At 31.9% G+C, this 20,509-nt stretch overlaps 1 protein-coding gene across 1 annotated transcript in view; it reads right to left on the bottom strand.

Moving 5' to 3' along the window:
- Nucleotides 1–20,509, bottom strand: part of LOC126892160 (uncharacterized) — an 87,709-nt gene that overhangs the window by 21,193 nt on the left and 46,007 nt on the right. Inside the window, exons 5-6 of the mRNA XM_050661632.1 lie at nucleotides 5,647–5,806; nucleotides 3,612–3,908 (exon numbers count right to left, since the gene is read on the bottom strand). Coding sequence (XP_050517589.1) covers nucleotides 3,612–3,908; nucleotides 5,647–5,806 — 457 coding nt within the window. The remainder of the gene's footprint in view (nucleotides 1–3,611; nucleotides 3,909–5,646; nucleotides 5,807–20,509) is intronic.

The raw sequence follows: 20,509 nt of genomic DNA, 5'->3' as shown, positions 1-20,509 counted from the left end.
TGCTTATAGAAGTGTACTGTACCTTTCATTTGCAATTTTCAAAATTAAAATCGATTAATTACCACGGCGTCAGGAAATTTTTTAAATAAACATTAATTTTTGGTGCTACGCGCAGGACAGCGGTGTTCGATTCACACAAGTTGATTTCCACCAAAATTTCTTCTAATCTTTATCTAACATATTATTTTCTTACTCTATGTTTTGTTGTATTTTAATATTTTAATTCCAGAAAAATCAAACTAATTTTATTATTGTTTATGAAATATTGTTTAAACAATTGCATATGTTTAAAAATAATAAACTTTTATTCTCTAAGTTAAAATATATAAACAATAAAGTTTTTGCTAATAAAGTGTTATTTCAAAGGATAGAGTATGTGTTTTTATTTTGCAATAAACAAATTTATTTATTTATACCGAAATTTAATAAAAATTAAAATGTATCAATCATTATCAAAGGTCACTGGAATGCCCAATAAGAGCAAACTATCCGCTGTCCTGCGCGTAGCACCAATAATGAATGTTTATTTAAAAAAATTCCTGGCACCGTGGTAGTTAATCGATTTTAATTTTGCAAAATTGAAAATGAAAGGTACAGTAAACTTCTATAGGCAAAAAAAATTTCAACTTGTTATCTGCTTTATTTTCAATTCTGTAACATTTTGAAAAAATGAATTTTTTTTGCGAAAGCTGGATTGCAAAATTTATTTTGCAAAATCTATTAAACCGATCTTAATGAAATTTACAGTATTATTTTACTGTATCATAAAGGTTTTCTGGGTGAAATATGAAGGTCCTAAGTGTAGCATAAATGGTTGAAAAACATAAAATGCGAATACTTGTTTTTGTATGGTTTTTTCGCAATTATTGCTATTTTGCAACAAGGGTGACTATTTTTTAAATTCTTAATCAATTCTATATTGTAGGAAACTTAATTACGCAACTTTTATGTCAGTACAACTTTTCTCGAAAATGAATACTTTATAAGTTATAGTCAAAAAACGAAAAAAAAATCGAATTTTTCCTTCATTTTTTGACATTTTGATTATTTAAACAATGTTCCGGACCTTTTTGAGAGGGAGGATAACTCAAATATTATTATTCGATTTATTTTCAAGCAATTTCTGCAAAAAAATTTGAGTCACCTCTCAACGTCCAAATGTGCTAATATTTTTACAGATGAGCCCTGGTCTACCTACCTTATACAGTTCTGCTGGTATTTCGTCAACTCCCGGAGCTTTATTGTTTTTCTGGGCCTTAATAACTTCGAGAACTTCCTCTATAGTTGGAGCTTCTACTCCATTATCTACTTCATTCTCTTCTACGTAATTCATACCCATTTCATCTTCCATGTCTACTTGTGTTCCAAGTAGGGTCTGAAAATAATGCTTCCAGGTTTCTGTGACTTTCTGTTGGTCACTGATTATTTGCCCACTTTCATCTTTACATAGACTTGTTTGAGGTTTTTACCCACTTCTTATCTTTTTTATCTATTCGTATGCCCCTCTAATTTCGTTGTTTTTGAATTTCTGAAATTATATCGGTTTTGATTATTTGCATTGCTAAGCATTAATTTTTGTATTGTTAAACAAAGCTATAAACAAATAGTGTTTGAACGTTTTCACGCGTGCACGCTATGCATGCTACGAAGAAATTGCCTACTTGCAGGTGCTTTTGTGATACTATAAGAAAAACGTATTTCTAATCTAACCTTAAAATTATAAATAAAAACAAACATGAACCAGTGCCAGAACAAAACATAAATTTTGTTTGAGGTTAATTGATGTTGGTATTTTCTCCCATAAAAAAGTGGGGGCAAATAGGCAATTTCTTGGTAGCATGCATAGCGGGCACGCGTGAAAACGTTCAAACACTATTTGTTTATAGCTTTATTTAACAATAAACAAATTAATTTTTAGCAATGGAAATAATCAAAACCGGTATAATTTGACTTGAATTTTAAAATGCTGCAAGCAGAATTGCTATTTTATTTTTTAATCAAAAGTTATTCGGGTTCAAAAATTGCAAATTTTCGATTTTTTGAAAGTTCAACCGCGTTTATCTCGAAAACTATGCATTCTACGAAAAAACTTTTCTGTAAAAAACTATTAAAAAACATTTTTTGCTTAGAATGACCCAAAAAATACAAAAAAAAAAGAATGTGTGTACTTTGTACGCACGTAAGAAGTTATACTTCTATTATATGATTTCAACGAAATTAATATACTTTAAACAGTTTATTTATATTTTATTCAAATATTAAACTAATTTATACCTACCACTTCTCAAAAATTTTTTTAAAACAGTGTCAAAAATTATAATAATAAAAGAATAAAACACACACAAACACATTGACAAATGCCACAAATGTTTTCTGAACAATAATAATTGTCGGAAAAAATTTTAACTAAATACGTATTTTCGGAAAAAAAATTATATAATAAATATACTTACAATCATAAAATGTATAAAAAAAAATAAAAAAAAAAAGTTTTTATTGGGGTTCGAACCCGCTTATCAGCGCAGTTAGTATTGAAATTAGTTCACCTTAAACTTTTACCCACGGAGACCATGCGTCATCATGTGCGAAGATCAACTAATTAAACGAATTAAACTGTTGGCAGTTCTGAATTTTATCAAATTATTTTGATTTTGAATTGAAATCATTTAGAATTGAAATATTAAAATATACAACAAAACATAGAGTAAGAAAACAATATATATGGCTTTTCTTTCACAGTCATTTGTTTCGAGCTTCTGTCAAATGTCGTATAATCCGTGTATATTAATAATATACACAGATTATACAACATATGACAGAAGCTCGAAAAAAATGACAATCGATGAAAAGCCCTATTAGGTGAATATTGATAGAAATTTTGATGGTAATCAAATTATGTAAATCAAAGCATTACATACTATTTTGGTAGGTTATTTTTCAATTTTTCAAATAGGTAGGTACCCACGAAATTTTATATTAGCATACTGAAACATTTACAATTATTATTACATACCTGTCGCTTTTAAAAACTATTTAAAAAGTCACTACAATTATAAACTTTTTTCTCTGCCATCACAACAATAAAAACTAATATACACAACATTAATTTGTTTATCCAAAATCTCCATATTGATTATTGACAAATGATTTTAACACCCAATCAGATCCCGTATAATGTTTATACCCTATTGTCGGTGTGCGCATGCGCTCAGTATATTAAAAATTTACCCTCGTGCCTAAAGAAGTATAACTTCAAAAATGTTTTGTTTTGCGAAACATCGCTTTTTTGTAATTTTGCAAGTTTTTTGTTTATAACAATCTTATCGACATCCGGACCAATTGTTACCCAAAAAATTTATGTTTTACGGGTCAAAATACATAAAAAATCTTTGGTAAGTCTATCTAAATAAAGGAGGCCGTTGTATTCGGGATACAGTATCCCCCTGGCGACCGACAGCACTAAATAGGTATTATTTTGTTATTTACTTATTCAGAATTATTTACTTATTCATAATAGTGTGTTTATTCAAATTAAACTTGTTTTTTACTGAATCCGACGTCTAACAGAGCTACCCGTTACAACGTGAAAAGTTTTGACCCCATGAACTCACCTTTGCTTTTAATCCTGGTATAACCATTCCAACAGATGTTGGTTTCGAATGCAAGTACAACGTCTCTTTAACATTTGTAGTGTTGAAACTCGTCAATACTCCACTCACTTCCGTCTGCCCGTATGCATTACACACAAAAGTTCCTGGGAGCAGATCACGGAGCTCTAGAAGTAGTGGCTTCGGAATATACCCACCACCAACGATAAAGCTCCATAAACTGCTGGTATCCAAACCGTCGGGGCGACCAACTTTTAATAGAGCTGCAGCTAGGGATGGAGCACCAAATACAGTAGTAACCTAAAAAGGATAAATGTTCATTGAATTTATTATCCTGTCTACTTGCCATATATGAAATTTAACATTTTGTAGATTATCTTTGAAACCGGAAGTGATATCAAAATCCGAAGTACCTATTCGGTTTCTTCTTATCAAGACGTATCGTATGATATATATCATATTCATTTAAACGATAAATATATGTGATTTATAAAATGGCCAAAAACATTGCCAATCTTTCTTTCTTTCGTTCTCCCCTTCCTTGTACCCTATATAAGGGTGTGGGATTTGGGATCGCTATTTTAATTTACATTCACCCATCTCTTCCATTCTTTTCTGTTTTCGGTCATTATTTTTAATTCCTCGAGTGATTTTCCCTTTACTTTTCCCGCCTCTACTATTTACTGTATCCATTTTTTCTTGGTCTGCCTCTTTTTCTTTTTGCAATGTTCCTTGCTTCGTGGATTCTTCTCGTAATTCTGTTGGGTTGCATCCTCATCAAATGCCCATACCAATTCATTTGTCTCTTTTTTAGTTTATTCACTATTGGTTCTTGGTTGCCCATTCTCCTAATAGTCTCGTTGCTTAATCTATCACATTTTGTCTTTCCAACTATCCTTCTTAAATGTCTCATCTCCATTCCATTTATTCTGCTCTTATGTTTTTCCAGAATTGTCCAGTTTTCACTTGCGTAGAGCACAGTCGGTATCACTATTGTGTTATATATGTTTATTTTTGTCTCTCTTGCAAGTTCTCTTTTCCCCAGTATTGGGGCTAAGGCATAGTGTCCCGAACATGGTATATCTTTTGCCTTATTTCCCTAGCGTATATAGTCAGTTTCAGAAATTGTATTAAAAAGATGAATGACAGATTTTTTACCTGAACTTTCGAAAGAGATTTATTATTTCTGTCGGTATTTCACCTGGTACCGTCGCTTTTCTGGTCTTTGCTAATATTATTGTTTGTTAAATTTCGTCCATAATTATGTCAGGTTCTGTAACTACTTTGTTAATTAATTTCAAGATCGACTCTTTCATCATTAAATAGTTCATAAATGTAGTTTTTCCATCTGTCTATTTTATCCAAATCAGTGATAATCAGTTTTCCGTCTCTATTAACGATGTTATTTGAATGTTTTTTGTTCTGGCCTGTGACTTCTTTTCAATTTCTAAACATTTGTTTTCAAAACATATTTCTTTTGCAGGTCGTATTTTATTCCTTATCTCTATAGTAATCTCTTACACTTCGATGTTTTGGTTCTTTTTGCGACTTCACCGTTCGTCCACTATTGCTTCTTTTGACTGTTCTCGTTTAAGTTTTGAGTTGAGTTGCTTATAATCATTTTGATTTGGTTCCAATGATCCTCGACGGATTCTTGTTCGTTATTCTCTAAATTGTTTGCAATCCGCTGACTGTTGTTTCTGATAAAATACATATCCAGTTTGTTAGAGTATCGTTGTTGTTTTATCCGTTTAAGTTTAAGTTTTATTTCGGCCAACAATAGATTGTGATCAGATGGAACATCGGCACCAGAATAGGTTTTTACAGACTTTACTGCATTTCTGTAAGGCTCACTGATGGTTATGTAGTCAATTTGGTTTCTTACAATATTACGGGGGGTATCTGCTGAAGATTTCCACGTATATGTACAATCTCCGTTTAGGTACTTTGAAAAAGGTATCCATGACGTGGATAATTCAACGTTTTTAGCATTTTTTTAATGATGTAGAATGGGCGAAAACGATATTACCATACTTACTTTATACTTGTCGATAAGTTTCCACGTCTCGTGTGGATCCATCTTTTGCACTGTAACTTTTGCTCCACCCATAATGATAGCTGCCAATTGGTATATAACGGCCGATATCCAGTATAGCGTTGAGTAAGTTAAATATATATTTCCAATATTGCCACAGACCCTAAGAAAGTATAAAATCACGATTAATTTGAAATTCAGTTAAAAAATAGTTTCTGAGAACCACAAATAAAAAAAGATTTTAAAAAGAGTTTTAGATTTTTCATATAACTCCACATAACTCCACAATATACCTATTCCAAAAGAGAATAACAGAGAGAAGTAGTAAATATTTATGTATATCACAAAAAGTGACGGGGTCGAAGAAAGCTAGCCAAAAATTAAGTCTAATATCTTAGTCTCAGCCAAGAACGATACATTAATAAGAATAAATCACTCCCAAGGCAAAGAACTCCATGGTTTTGTACGGAAGTGAAGGAAAATGTAAAGAGAAGAAAAAAGCACACTTAAAAAACATGTCGATCAAGACACAAGAGGCATATGATAATTACAAGACAATAAGAAACGTAATACATTCAACAAGGAAGCTCTTGAGAAATGCGAAAGCGGCATCAAATAATACCTGGTTCAATAATATACGATATGCGGATGACTCGGTCTTAATAGCAGACAATATAGAAGACCTCCAAAACCTTCTTAATAAAATTGGAGAACATAGCGAGAACATGGGACTTAGCATCAACATAAAAAAGACGAAATTCCTTATAATCAGCCGTCAATTATGTCAACATCAGAATGCAAGACTAGCATATAACATACAAGATGTAGAACGCGTAAGAAAATTCAAGTACCTGGGAACCTGGCTATGTAAAAACTGGATGTCAGATACGGAAATTAAATGTCGGATAGAAAGGGCCAGAAGTGCATTTATGAAATTCAGAAACGTCTTTACGAACTCTGACTTTGACCTGAACCTAAGACTAAGATTCACGAAATGCTATATATGGTCGGTGCTCCTATATGGCATGGAAGGATGGACTTTAAAAATAAACATAATGAATACGCTAGAGGCATTTGAAATGTGGATTTATCGACGAATCCTTAAAGTTCCCTTGACCGCACGAATAACAAATGAAGAAATCCTGAGAATGAGAAGAATTGGTACAGAACGACAACTGCTATGCGCTATTAAACAGAGAAAAACGGCATACTTGGGGCACCTAATTAGAAACGAAAGATACCAGTTGTTGCAAACCTTAATTGAAAGAAAAATCGAAGAAAGAAAGGGAGAGGGCAGGAAGAAAATGCTATGGCTCCGTAATGTCAAACAATGGACAGGACTAAGAAACATAGGAGACCTAATACATACTGCAAGGGATAGAGAAAAATGGTCAAACGTGATCGCGAACATCCATTAATGGTGTTGGAGAACTGTAATCTCCAAACCAAATAAATTCTATTTCACCAATAATATTTATACCACGACGCCTCTGACAAAAACCATAAATAATTTTATTACGCAGTGCCTGAAGAAATCTTCCAAGAAATTGTTAATTCCCGCCTTTCCGACCCGACGAACTGCCTGTGCGAGCGGGGTGCAAGGGCAAGGGCAAGCAGTCAGTCAGCTGTCAACATTTGTTAAGAACGCACGCAAAAACCTTTTTTCTACGCTTCTTTGAAGAGAATTCTTCACGCGGCAATTTGCAAATAAAGCCGGTAAAGTGTAAAGATATGTGCTGTGGCGGTTTTATGGTAGCTATTAACTCAAATGTTCATATATAAAATTCTATTTCTTGCCCTTTCAACTTCATTACAGTCATAACAAAATAATAAGTGTTTTATTTAAATAACCAATTCAACAGGCCAGAATTACAGCATCTTACGGTTCATTAAAAGTTTCTCCACTTAGCTATCGAAGGCTTAGCGGCACATTGAACTTATTGCAAGTGAAGACTGCTGGAAAGAGACACTGATATCTATTCAAGACTCTCCAAGGAGGGGTATTGAACACCGGCATCCCTCCAAATGGATTGCATAAGAAGAAGAACAAGAAAAAGAAGAATACAATCACTCGTAAGAAGAATAAAAAATGATTACTGGGAACGTTTTTCGAACATTTTTGTGGCCTGCAAAAAGAAATATGCCGGTTTATAAGAGGTCAAAGAATCGAGGTAAAGGAACTAATAGAACCAAAACACATAGAAAAGGATACATGTTGTTGCTTAGTAAAAAAATTTTTTAATAATTTAATTTAATCTGACTCATTCATATGGGCAATTTAGACATATATTATAAATTATAAAGTAGAAGACTTTAAAATGATATTGTCAATATTTATGAGTTGCGTTCCTGGGACGACTTTATTGAAAGGTAGTTATAAATATTAAATATTGGCAATATCATTCTAAAGTCTTCTACTTTAAAATATATATACTCTGGGCTTAATTAGCAAAATACAAGGAAAAGTTATTTACCACCAATTTTATTGCTGGTATCTAATCTTATGATTTTATATATTAATAATATAGGTATGCAAAGTCCGCAGATAGTGTGCTACTTTTTTTATAAACAAAATGGCGCCCGAAAATCGTGTCTTTTTAAATTTTTGCTCTATAACTCCAAAGATTTTAACTTTACACCAAAAACACCCAAATAAAAATTCACCGTAATTAAATTCTGCATAGACACGTGTTTTTCCCGATTTACTTCGATGAAAACTTTCCCCGGAAAATGCGGGTTTTTCCAACAAACTCTTTAATTTTCAACGAAAATTTTAGATAAGCAATTGTTTATCAATAAATAAATAACTTGGTAATATAAAAGTCCTTTACGTATAAATTATAATTCCAGAAGCCTAAGGAAATTGAATGAACAGTTTAGCAACAATTGAATTGTAAATTAAAAATTTACGGTCGCTGTAATAACCACAATAATTACGATACATAGGAATAACTATGATTTTTGTATAAAAAATACTTTGTATCTATCTAATGTACTCTACAAAATTGAAATTGGACTATCTAAGCGACCTCAGGAATCTTTTAAAATTATAAACAATTTTTTGGCTTATAAACAAATAGAATATTTTGGGAAATATTAAATTAAATTAAATCATGAAAACGGTAAGAAAAAAAAGCGGCAGGATGCTTCTTTTAAAAGAAAGAACGTTTAATTATGATGAGTGGTTCCTGAGATACAACCGGTCGAAATTGACCGGAATTTACGGCAAAGATATAAAAAATTGGATCATAATTTTCAAACCGTCACCTGTTTATTTTTGTACTCTTTCTCCACACCAATTTTCATATCTTTAAAATACTGATAACATATATTATTATAATAAAAACTATCGATATTACGACTGAAAATTGCCAAAAATAGCAAAATTCCAATCAAAAATTAGGTTGGAGAAAATGTAATCACAAAGTTCAAAATCGGTATACGTTAAAAAAATGCATTTTTTCGGCTTCCCATGGAGCAATTTTCTTCATTCTTTTTTTGTTCTAAAGTAACTCGAGTAGAGCCATCTAACTAACGCATTATTAAATGTCAAAGTTGCTTTTGTTTTGTTATACAGTAGAACCCCGTAAATCCGAACCCCGTGAATCCGAACTTTCGGCAAATCCGAACCAACGGAAAGTGAAAAAAATTTAAAAATTCAAGACTAAAACTTAAAAACATGTTTATTATACAGAGTAAAGCCAGAAAATTGGACAATGTAGGATTACTAGGACTTTGACATGTAAAATTTCTTAAAAATAAATATTATACTTTAATATATAGGTTTATATGTAAAGTGTTTATAAAGGTTAAACACAAACTTACTTTGGTTCCCTCGTAGTCAACTTGAGTCCAAAAATATTGTCGACACTCTTGCAAGAATATTTGGCTACTCAAAATTACAATGAAAACTTTGAACTACTAGTTAAGGCTAACTTTCGGATAATCCGAACTTTTCGGAATCCGAACAGGCTGTCCCCCCAATTAGTTCAGATTTGCGGGGTTCTACTGTAATAGATTAATTTATTTATAAGAAATGAAAACTACATATTTTTTCCAGTTGTAGACTTTTTTTTTTAAAAATTACTACAAGTGTACCTTTAAACGTTAAAAACACAAATATTCTCATTTCAAAGCTGTATAATTATTTACACAATCTTTATTTAAACAAATTAAAAAATTTTGTTATAATAAATAAATAAATTTGTTATAACAAAACAAAAGCAACTTTGACATTTAATAATGCGTTAGTTAGATGGCTCTCCTCGAGTTACTTGGGAACAAAAAAAGAATGAAGAAAATTGCTCCATGGGAAGCCGAGAAAATGCATTTTTTTAACGTATACCGATTTTGAACTTTGAGATGACATTTTCTCCAACCTAATTTTTGATTGGAATTTTGCTATTTTTGGCAATTTTCACTCGTAATATCGATAGTTTTTATTATAATAATATATGTTATGAGTACTTTAAAAATATGAAAATTTTTGGTGTGGAGAAAGAGGACCAAAATGAAAAGGTGATGGTTCGAAAATTATGATCCTATTGTTTATATCTTTGCCGTAAATGTCGGTCAACTTTGACCGGTTGTATCTCAGGAACCACTCATCAGAATTAAATGTTTTTTCTTTTAGAAGAAGCATTCTTCCGCTTTTTTTCAATACCGTTTTCATTATTTAATTTAATTTAATATTTCCTGATCATCCCGAGATATTTTATTTGATTATAAGCCAAAAAATTGTTTAAAATTTTAAAATATTCCTGAGGCGGTTTAAGTAGTCCAATTTCAATCCTGTAAAGTACATTAGATAGGAACGATATCTTTTTATACAAAAATCATAGTTATTCTTATGTATCATAATTATTGTGGTTATTATAGCGACCGTAAAATTTTAATTAACAATTCAATTATTGTTGCTAAACTGTTTACTCAATTTCCATCGGCTTCTGGAATTATAATCTATACAAAAATAGCTTTTATATTACCAAGTTATTTAATTATTGATAAACAATTACTTATCTAAAATTTTAGTTGAAAATGAAAGATTTTGTTGGAAAAACCCGCATTTTCTGGGAAAAATTTTCGTTGAGGTAAATTGGGAAAAATACATCTCTATGCAGAATTTAATTACGGTGAATTTTTATTTGGGTGTTTTTGGTGTAAAGTTTAAATCTTTGGAGTTATAGAGCAAAAATTGAAAAAGACGCGATTTTCGGGCGCCATTTTGTTTATAAAAAAAAGCAGCACACTATCTGCGGACTTTGCATACCTATATTATTAATACATAAAATCATAAGATTAGATTCCAGCAATAAAATTGGTGGTAAATAACTTTTCCTTGTATTTTGCTAATTAGCCCAGAGTATATATATATATATATATATATATATATATATATATATATATATATATATATATATATATATATATATATATATATATATTTATGCACAGATATCAAAGTGAGGTCCTGACATTACGCGCACTTAGTGAGGACCGGTAGAAAACGTAGACATAATCGTTTCAACTCTTCATAGTGACCTTGACAAGTAAATAGCAATTAAAAAATGACGAGTATACACAAAAAAAATTACGTATATGTGCCCCGTATTGTTCAAGTATATTGCCACCCACGTGAGGCCATTATACGCAGCTATTAAAGTGAGACTGTATATACTTTTTCGTTATGCGCACAAAGTGAGGACAACTTTACGTGTATATTTCCTTACAGCTCATCAAGTGAGGACCATACAGTGTTGTCGATAAATATGAGATTAATCGTTTCTACTGCCTTTTTCTGTATAACACAGTAAGAATTATTATTGTTTCGATGTTTCAGTCACTTGTAGTTATAAGAAGATGTGGACTCTTTGTTCTTGCTCGTACTGTTTGTTAATTTTATAACATTTTAGTACCTCAGCATTAAATCACGGTAGCCTTATCGGAGACTAGCGTTAATAAAGAAATAGTTTTATATTTTTTAATAATTTACGTTAAAGATGGATAGGAAAGCAAGAATTTTGAAAATAGCGTTAGTTGAGAACAATAATAATCAAAATGGAGGACACAGTGATAGTTCAGTTATGTGAAATTTATATTGAACTTAACATATAAATATAAAAGCCCGACTTTTGATCTAAGGGGAACACAGTTTTTACGGTACATACATATCTGTCATTTGTCAACCCCCTCCCTTCCATTTTCCCCACCCCTTATTTTTAAATAGGGAAGAGGGGCGTGTGCTAGCTCATTTGAAAGGATATTCAATTCTCTATCCAGTATTATTAACATTGACATAATTATCTATACAGAGTGTATTTTAGTATAGGTACTGTTGCCCCTGTCGATTTTCATTTTGAAATGAAAATTTTAGAACTTTAATTTTAGTACCTATACAAGATGATTTACTTAATTTAATTAAACTTAATGTACCTTTTTTACTGACAATTTTACAGTTATTCCACTAGATGGCAAATACAGTGAATATTTGCATATGTTTTATTTCGAATAATCATTTTAAAATAGTTTTAGTTTTCTATTTTCTCTGAAAATTGTTGCAAGCTTCTTGTTCTTATACTTAAAATCATGTCACTACAAATTTATACGAGACTACATATTAAGAGTATAGAAAGTATTATAATATATGACATACATGCTTTTTTCCATTTATTGAAGATATTTCACCTTATCCTGAAACAATGCAATGTGACCAAGTGTCCTCAACTAAAAAAATATATCCCACTATTTTGATATTAAATGTATATTTTGTACTATAAACCGTATTGAAATAGATTGCAACATGTGTGCGTGGTTGGGATATTGACTGCGAAACCTAAGGCTTCATTCGCCTAATCATATTTACCTTTGATTCTTATAACAATAAATAAAATTGATTAACATTTTATATCAATATTATTAGTGTTTTTAAACAATATCAGTATGATATATCAGTATGATAAAGTCAAGATAAACAATACTATAACAGAAAGCTTTGAGGTCAAAAAAGGACTGCGACAGGGTGATCCATTATCGCCTATAATGTTTAGCATATTACTAGAAAAGGTTATACAGGAATCAAACATTAATAGAACAGGTCTGATCTACCACAAAAAACATCAGTGCTTGGCATTCGCAGACGATTTGGTAATCTTGGCTAGGAGCAAAATAGAACTTATAGAAACACTCATGAAACTCGAGGAGAGGGCAGCAACCAAAGGATTGTATATAAATGAAGCAAAAACAAAGTATATGGAATGGACAAATAAGCAATTCGTTCGGGGGCAATACATAACAATGACAACAGCGAAGGGAACACAGTATAAATTCGAAGAAGTTGAGAGATTTGAGTACTTAAGAACTGTCTTCACAAGAGATCCTAACTGTGAAGAAAAAATACAAAAGAGAATTATGTCGGACAACCGCGCTATATTTGCTTTTAATGGGTTGTTAAGAAGTAAACATATATCACGAAGAGCAAAACTAAGAACTTACAAGACCGTAATAAGGCCGATAGTAACGTATGCTTCTGAAACATGGGTCACAACAAAAAACATCAAGAGTTGTTATTAGTTTGGGAGAGGAAAATGCTGCGCAAAATCTTCGGTGGGAAAAACTTAAATGGACAATGGGTAAGAAGAACAAATAAGGAACTAACTGAGCTCTATCAAGATCCTAACATACTAGCAGTAATTAAGGCGCAAAGACTTAGATGGTTGGGCCATGTGCAGAGGATGATTCCATCTAGAATTCCCAGAATGGTACTATCTAGTGCATTGGCAGGGAAAAGACGAAGAGGAAGACCGAGGTCACGATGGAGTAATGGAGTTAGAGAAGATATGAGAAGAATTAACTTAAGGAACTGGGAAACAAAAGCGACTGACAAAAGGGAGTGGAAAAGAATAGTACATCAAGCCATGGGCCTACTAGGCTCGTAGTGCTTACATATTATAATATCAGTTTTCTAATATGATCCAGTTCCATATCCAGTTCCGAATCCAGTGGTTATATTTCTTCCGTATTGTTTAGTTTCGCTTCCAGTGATTGTATTTTTTTTCTTGTTTTTTTTTGAAATATTTATTTATTATTTTATTACTATATTTTTTTATTGTGCTCATAATAGATTGCAACATTGTCTACAGACATGAATGCAGTAACAATAAATAAAAAAATCGGAGATCCACACCCCGGATTTGAAATCGAAACCTCTGCTTTACGAATCCGAGATCCGAGGTCTACCCACTAGGTCACTAGGCTATCGCTCTTAGACAATATTTTTTCCTGAAACGGGGAACTTTTAAAGCCGGGTCTAGACTATGTAACAAAACATGCTAATAACAAAGTTGTACAACAAATTTGTTGTACAACTTTGTTATGTAACTTGTTAATAGCATGAGTATCCAGACTATATAACAAAAAACAAAACAACAACATGAGCATAAAGTTTGCAGCATTTTAGATGGATAGCTGGTGGGTTAGGTAGTATATAAAATTGCGTCATATAAGTATGGAGGATCTCTTCATAGCAACAGCAGCTTGTGTAATATTGTGGAGGCGACACCGGCGTGTTAAATTAATATTTTGGATGTGTCCTTCATTAGCAGCTCGAGCAAAATATAGGTAGTGGTACAGCTCTTTTAGCTGATCTGGAAAGAGATAACATAGACCCATCGACAGGAGACATTAAATGTGATGGCAGTTTTAAAAACTTCTTAAGAATAGAAAGTTCTGATTTTGAATTTCTTATAAATGAAATCGGCCATAAAATAGGCAGGAAAGACATTTCGAGATGCAATTCCAGTAAGAGAAAGATTAACAGTTATATTATTAGCAAAGTATATGAGGCGTTCTTTGCAAAAACCCCAGTTGTCCTTTTTTTTCGGAAATGGACTTATGGCTTCTATGGATTGAAGGACTAATTACCTACGTTTCTTGCGTAAGAAACTTGCATTAAAATTACAGTAGTTCAAAATATAAGCGACAAAAATATAGGCGATTCCGCCTAAACCCCATATGTCAAGCGCAATTCCCTTCAAAACCATAGTTGTTATTGGTGTTTTTGCGGGAAACTTTATCGCTTGGCTGTCAGAACCGTGGGCTGTCAGTAGGTTTTTATAGGTTAAATATCCTTCGAATAGTTGTGTTGCGTGATATTATAAGTAAACACCATTTTTCGTTCATTTTTTATTTTGGTTTATTACTATAAACATCGTTTTTCCTATAAATTAATGAAAAATTCCTGCAAAAACCCCATATGTCAAATGAATAAATGTCCTTCATAAATAAACAAAAGGAAAAAATAATGTTATTTATATTGTAAACTGTGTGTAATCATCAAAATAATAAATCACTAATTTGAGAATTTCCGTAAACTTAATAGGGTTCAATTAAATAACTTTTTTTTAAATATCTCCGATGTTGTAAAAAGTGACATATGGGGTTTTTGCAAAGAACGCCTCATATTTTTTAAACTTTTTACTCATTGTTTCAGAGAGGAAGTATAACATTTCTGTAGAATTTAATTCCTCAGTATTATCGTCTTCACCTGTTCATGATTGAGTGTCACTGTCTGTTTGAATTGGTGTAGCTGGAGAAGTAGCGGATGTAGGTGTAGTGGACGGAATAGAAAGGCTCAGATATATTGTATGATTGAGTGCCTGTTTGAGTAGCTGATGAAGCACTTTGCATCTGTGTAGCGAATGAAGTGAATGTTACAGGTTTTATGTCTGAACACTCTGCTCTGTAGAGAATAGTATTTACGTCAAATTTAGAGTTGATTTGCACCGATTTGCTGTTAAGGTTCCGCGTACTGCTTTTCTTTTGTTGGCTTGAGTTATAGGCGTACGTGCATTGCATTAGTTTTAACTACAGTTTCTGTATCTATTTTCACTTCTATTTCAGTCTATTCATCGTGTTTTTTATTTGTTTTTTAAATCAATAAATGTAGCTCATCCCATAGCAATCCCATAATACTCGTTACTTACGAAATAGCTCAATTAAATGAGTAGTCAGTTCTTTCGACAATTTCATCGCGTAAATAACCCTACGTGAACAGAGCAAAGAAAAATCTAGCACAATCACTCCAGAATGAACAAGGCGATATGACTCCAACGGTTGCTGCTCGCGTAGGTACTATGCCAGAGAAATGTTTCAATAACATGTTTTTAGGTGTAGATCAGTCGCGGTGCGGTTTTATAACTTTCTTTGATGTTTACCGACATCTGTTGGATAACATAAAACATGCTATATAACCAGAAAAATGTTATACAACACTGTGTTTTAAAACTTGTTTATTTAAAATTTTGTAACAAGTTACAAAACTTTGTTATTTAACATGTTTTGTTACATAGTCTGGACCCGGCTTAACGGTAACTTCTTATAAGTAATACACTACAATTTCTGAATATTTTTTCTGAAATCTATCGAATGGTACCAAACACGACCCCACGGAGGTGGGGGGGGGGGGGGTTACTTTAAAATCTTAAACTATTTTTTTTATTTCAGATTTGGATTCTTTGCGTAAAAATAAGCAACTTTTATTCGAAACGTTTTTTCTAATTACGGATAGGTGGCGCTATAATCGGAGAAAACAGGTGTTGGAAATGGAAAATTAAATTAAAATATGGAAAGTCCCCACTAAAATGGAAAATTTTACTTAACTTTTTTGGTTTTAGAACCTAATAATCACAACCCAATAGGTCCCCAAAGCGCTCGAGTGACTGCACATTTAGCATACTTTGCTCCCCTACTATATATGTATTATAAATAATATGCGAAGTAATTATTAACCCAAACAACCATAATTCAACTTTTATTTACTAATAAAGAACTGGACGAAAGTGTCACATCAGCTTTTATGAAACACATGAATATTTACATAAAAAGGTAAGTGATCTGCTTGAAATCGATATTCCCAAAATCATCTAAAAATTGTTTATACTTGAGTACTTTGAGACTCTTGTATGAAATGTGAATACCGAAATAGGATTAGGAATCTCCATTATGTAATTTTTAAATAATACATAATTCTTAGGAAATGAAAGGTATTATACAAATGTGTTAAAAAATACTACCTACTGAAATTTTTTGATGGCAATAAATGATGAATTGGTTTATCGAATTTATTTTTAAGGTGATACAGTAGCGATCAACAGGTAGCCAAAACGCGTTCCAAGATTGAGGCTGTAATTTTGAATATTTTTTGGAGATATTTGGCACACGTATTTGTAATATAATAAAGAATGGCGGTACAGAGCCCAATTTGAAAAATATATTAATATGTGGAAATTACTCTGTAAATAAATACAATATTAAAAAAACGAGTCTGTACCGCCATTAAGAAGAACAAAAAAATACACTTTCTTCAAATAAACTTTTTTATCAGATGCCTAGATTTTGTGTCATTTTGGAACTACTAATGAAATAAAAAATTTTAGTAGTTCCAAAATGACACAAAATCTAGGCATCGGATAAAAAAGTTTATTTGAAGAAAATGTATTTGTTTGTTCTTCTTAGTGGCGGTACAGGCTCGTTTTTTTAATATTGTATTTAATTACAGAGTAATTTCCACATATTAATATATTTTTTAAATTGGGCTCTGTACCGCCATTCTTTATTATATTACGAATACGTGTGCCACATATCTCGAAAAAATATTCAAAATTACAGCCGCAATCTTGGAACGCGTTTTCGCTACCTGTTGATCGCTACTGTTTCCTCTTAAGTAAAATATGTCATTTGGATATTTTTTTAAACTCGATAGATCCTAGGGACATGTCGGTAGATCGGTAGGATCATCACTTTTGGGAGTTTTGGGAATATCCCAATTGACAACGCAATATACACCGACGCCGTCTACAACGAGCGACGAATCAGAGATGCCAGATTGGGGTACTTTCGCCCATTTTTAGGGTAATTTGAAAGCACATGGGAAAATTTTTATAGGTTGAATTGGTTGGGGAATTTTTCGGGAGGAAAATTGAGCAAACTGAATTGCAATATAAATGTATTGTTATGATCTGCTTTTTATTAATTATATATTAATTATTATTTATCTGATTAATTATCTAATTGTCGCAAATCATACATAAAAATGAATAAAAAATCTCAGGGTGCCTTTTTATACTATAAAAACAATCTAAATTATCTCACGTTATACTTATCTTCTCTCGTGGGTTCAGTATCTCTTAGTTGATCCTAATCGGGATAAAATAGGGAAAAGAAATAAAGCAAAATATTAAAATAAACATACAGAATTGTCTTTTATTTGTCAAAATCAATACTCTAAACTCTATCAAATCTAAAACCTGTGGACACAGATGTCTGAATGAAATCTTTACCACTTAAATTTATTATAGTTAAAAAAAAACAATTTATCGGTTTGTTCCCGATGACTTTGGTAAAACAAACTAAACAAAACAAATTTATGTATTCGCAAGATTAGCTATACTTCCTATTTACTTTTAGAAATATTGGAATTTTAATTCATATGCCTTTTACTCAAAATTTTAGTTTCCGAACATAAAAATATCTTTCACATAAGTTGACTGACCTTTTGCTTCACTCACTCTGATGTCTTCTCGTGACCCAAAACAGCTCTCCCTCGTTGACTATGTTAAAGGCTACTCATCAAAGCCCTCTCCGTTCTCCAGCTTCAAAACTATCAGCATACCAGCACCAATTCTCCAACAAGCCGGGCTTCTTTTGACACGTACTCGATTCAAACAAAACTCCAAAAATTCTCTGCTCTACTTCTCACAATAATACAGAATCAAAGAGGTATTTCGTCTCAATTTGATCTGTCTCTCGTTCCACTTTTCAACACTATTCTCCACTATCAAACAGCCACTGGTATCTGCTAACTATCTATCCACTAAAACGTCGAACCGGTCCTCAGCGATGCCAAAAACATAATGACTTCCCCTTCAAACTCTCTTAATCATTCAAACTACTTTTCCCCTTCCACGTTGCCAAGAATTAAAACATCGACTTTTCCATTCGACAAACAAAACAGTCACCCTCAAAACCATTCCGACCATCCTAATTACCTTCTGAGAACTATACAACATTTACTCGTGTTGAAACAAAGATACTAAAATTCCAAACTTTCTCCTAAAACCACTTTTCTAGAAATTGATAATTACCTCTACCCTAAACAATCTTTTTCCATTTTAAATCAAAATACATCGTTATTTTCACTTTAATTATTCACAAAAGTCTTTAATGGTTCATCGGAAAGCTCATTAAAAAAAGAAATCCACTTACATCCAAACTAAATTCTAATAAATATTTACAGATCAATATACAGGGTGTATCAAATTTATGTGCCCGCGTTATTAAAAAAAAATTAATTTAATTTTTATTTTGCCTTTGATTGATAAAATTGAAAACACAATATTATGTAACACATAACATTATATTAACATTATAACCTATCGAGTATTTGCTTCTGATTAAAAAAACCGAAAAATGGTTTTTGGAACAACCGCTTTTTTTGACCAGTTATAACCGCCAGGTTAAACCGTAAGTAAAAAACCGGTATAACCGAAAACCGGTTTTTTGTTCAACAACCGGCATCCCTACCTTGGTTGTTACAACTACAGTTCGCTGGAATAAGTTTTACCCCCCTTATTAACTTATTTATTTTTAGCACATACGAAAAACGCTCGGATAGGTCGATTTTTAAAATAATCATAGTATATTATAGCGTAAATGTTTCGAACTTTACGCGATCCCTCTTCTTCAGGTGACAGGCACAACTTTGATTTTTTTAAATAGGAAAGTAAGTACATCATGTGACACCTCATTTAAAGGCTTTTTTCTACAACCGTGTTAAAAATGCAATTTTTAGAACTCCATACGTGCGTTAAAAATGCTACTTTAAGGCAGGGCCGGTTTTAGGGTTCTGAGCGCCCCTGACAAAATAAAATTTGGCGCCCCTTCATATAAGAATATACAAATTTACTGCAAATATAAAAAAAATAGGAAAAAATCAAAATTTTACCATAAAGAACTATGTAAAAATATATTTATTTAAAAAATAGTAGGATAGTTATTACTTACAACTTATCCAACATAGGGCATAGCATAGCGAGCACATTTTAAGTTCAAGCGACGAAGAAGCGAGGTAAAAGATAAATGCACATTATCAACAACCAGTAAAAAATGTGTATAAATAACTATTTAGATGGAAAATAAGCCACAATTAAATTGAAAAAAATAATTTTATTATCGTTTCGACGCCCAAATCAGGTGTCGTTGTCAAAATACTACTAAATTAAACAAAAATGTTGTTGCTTAGTAAAAAATTCGTCTAATAATGTATTTAATCTGACTCATTTATATCATTTAGTGTGTATAAATCTTCTACAAGACCAAAAAACATGTTGATTGTGCGCAAGATATAGCTGCATCCCCAATAACTAAATTGAGGAAGTGGCATCCACTTAGCATAAAATAACATGCGGATATTCTTTGCAAACGCGAGCTTGTACATCTTTATTTTTTCTCTTCCTTTTAGAGCCGTTGTGATATCCTTGGCCTTACAATCATCTATGCAAATTCAAATAAAATCATTCATTATCTTTTTTTTATTATCTCATGAGCTTTTTATTATCTCTATGACTCGATACCTATAGAACCAAGCTATGGTTTTAGGTATCGAGTTACTAGGACAAACAATATGCTGCATACTAAAATTAAACCCGGTACTGTGGGATAAGAACATCAGTATAAAAACAAAAAGAAGAATATAATATAACACCATGACAAAAAGTATTCTGAATAATGGGTGTGAAAATTGAATAAAAAATACGAAAACCAAATGCAAAATAAGAGCAACAGAGATCGAATACCTAAGTAGAAGCTGTAG

The sequence above is a fragment of the Diabrotica virgifera genome, chromosome 9 (genome assembly GCF_917563875.1).
Source record: "Diabrotica virgifera virgifera chromosome 9, PGI_DIABVI_V3a".
NCBI lineage: Eukaryota > Metazoa > Arthropoda > Insecta > Coleoptera > Chrysomelidae > Diabrotica > Diabrotica virgifera.
This window is presented reverse-complemented; position numbering and strand designations above follow the sequence as displayed.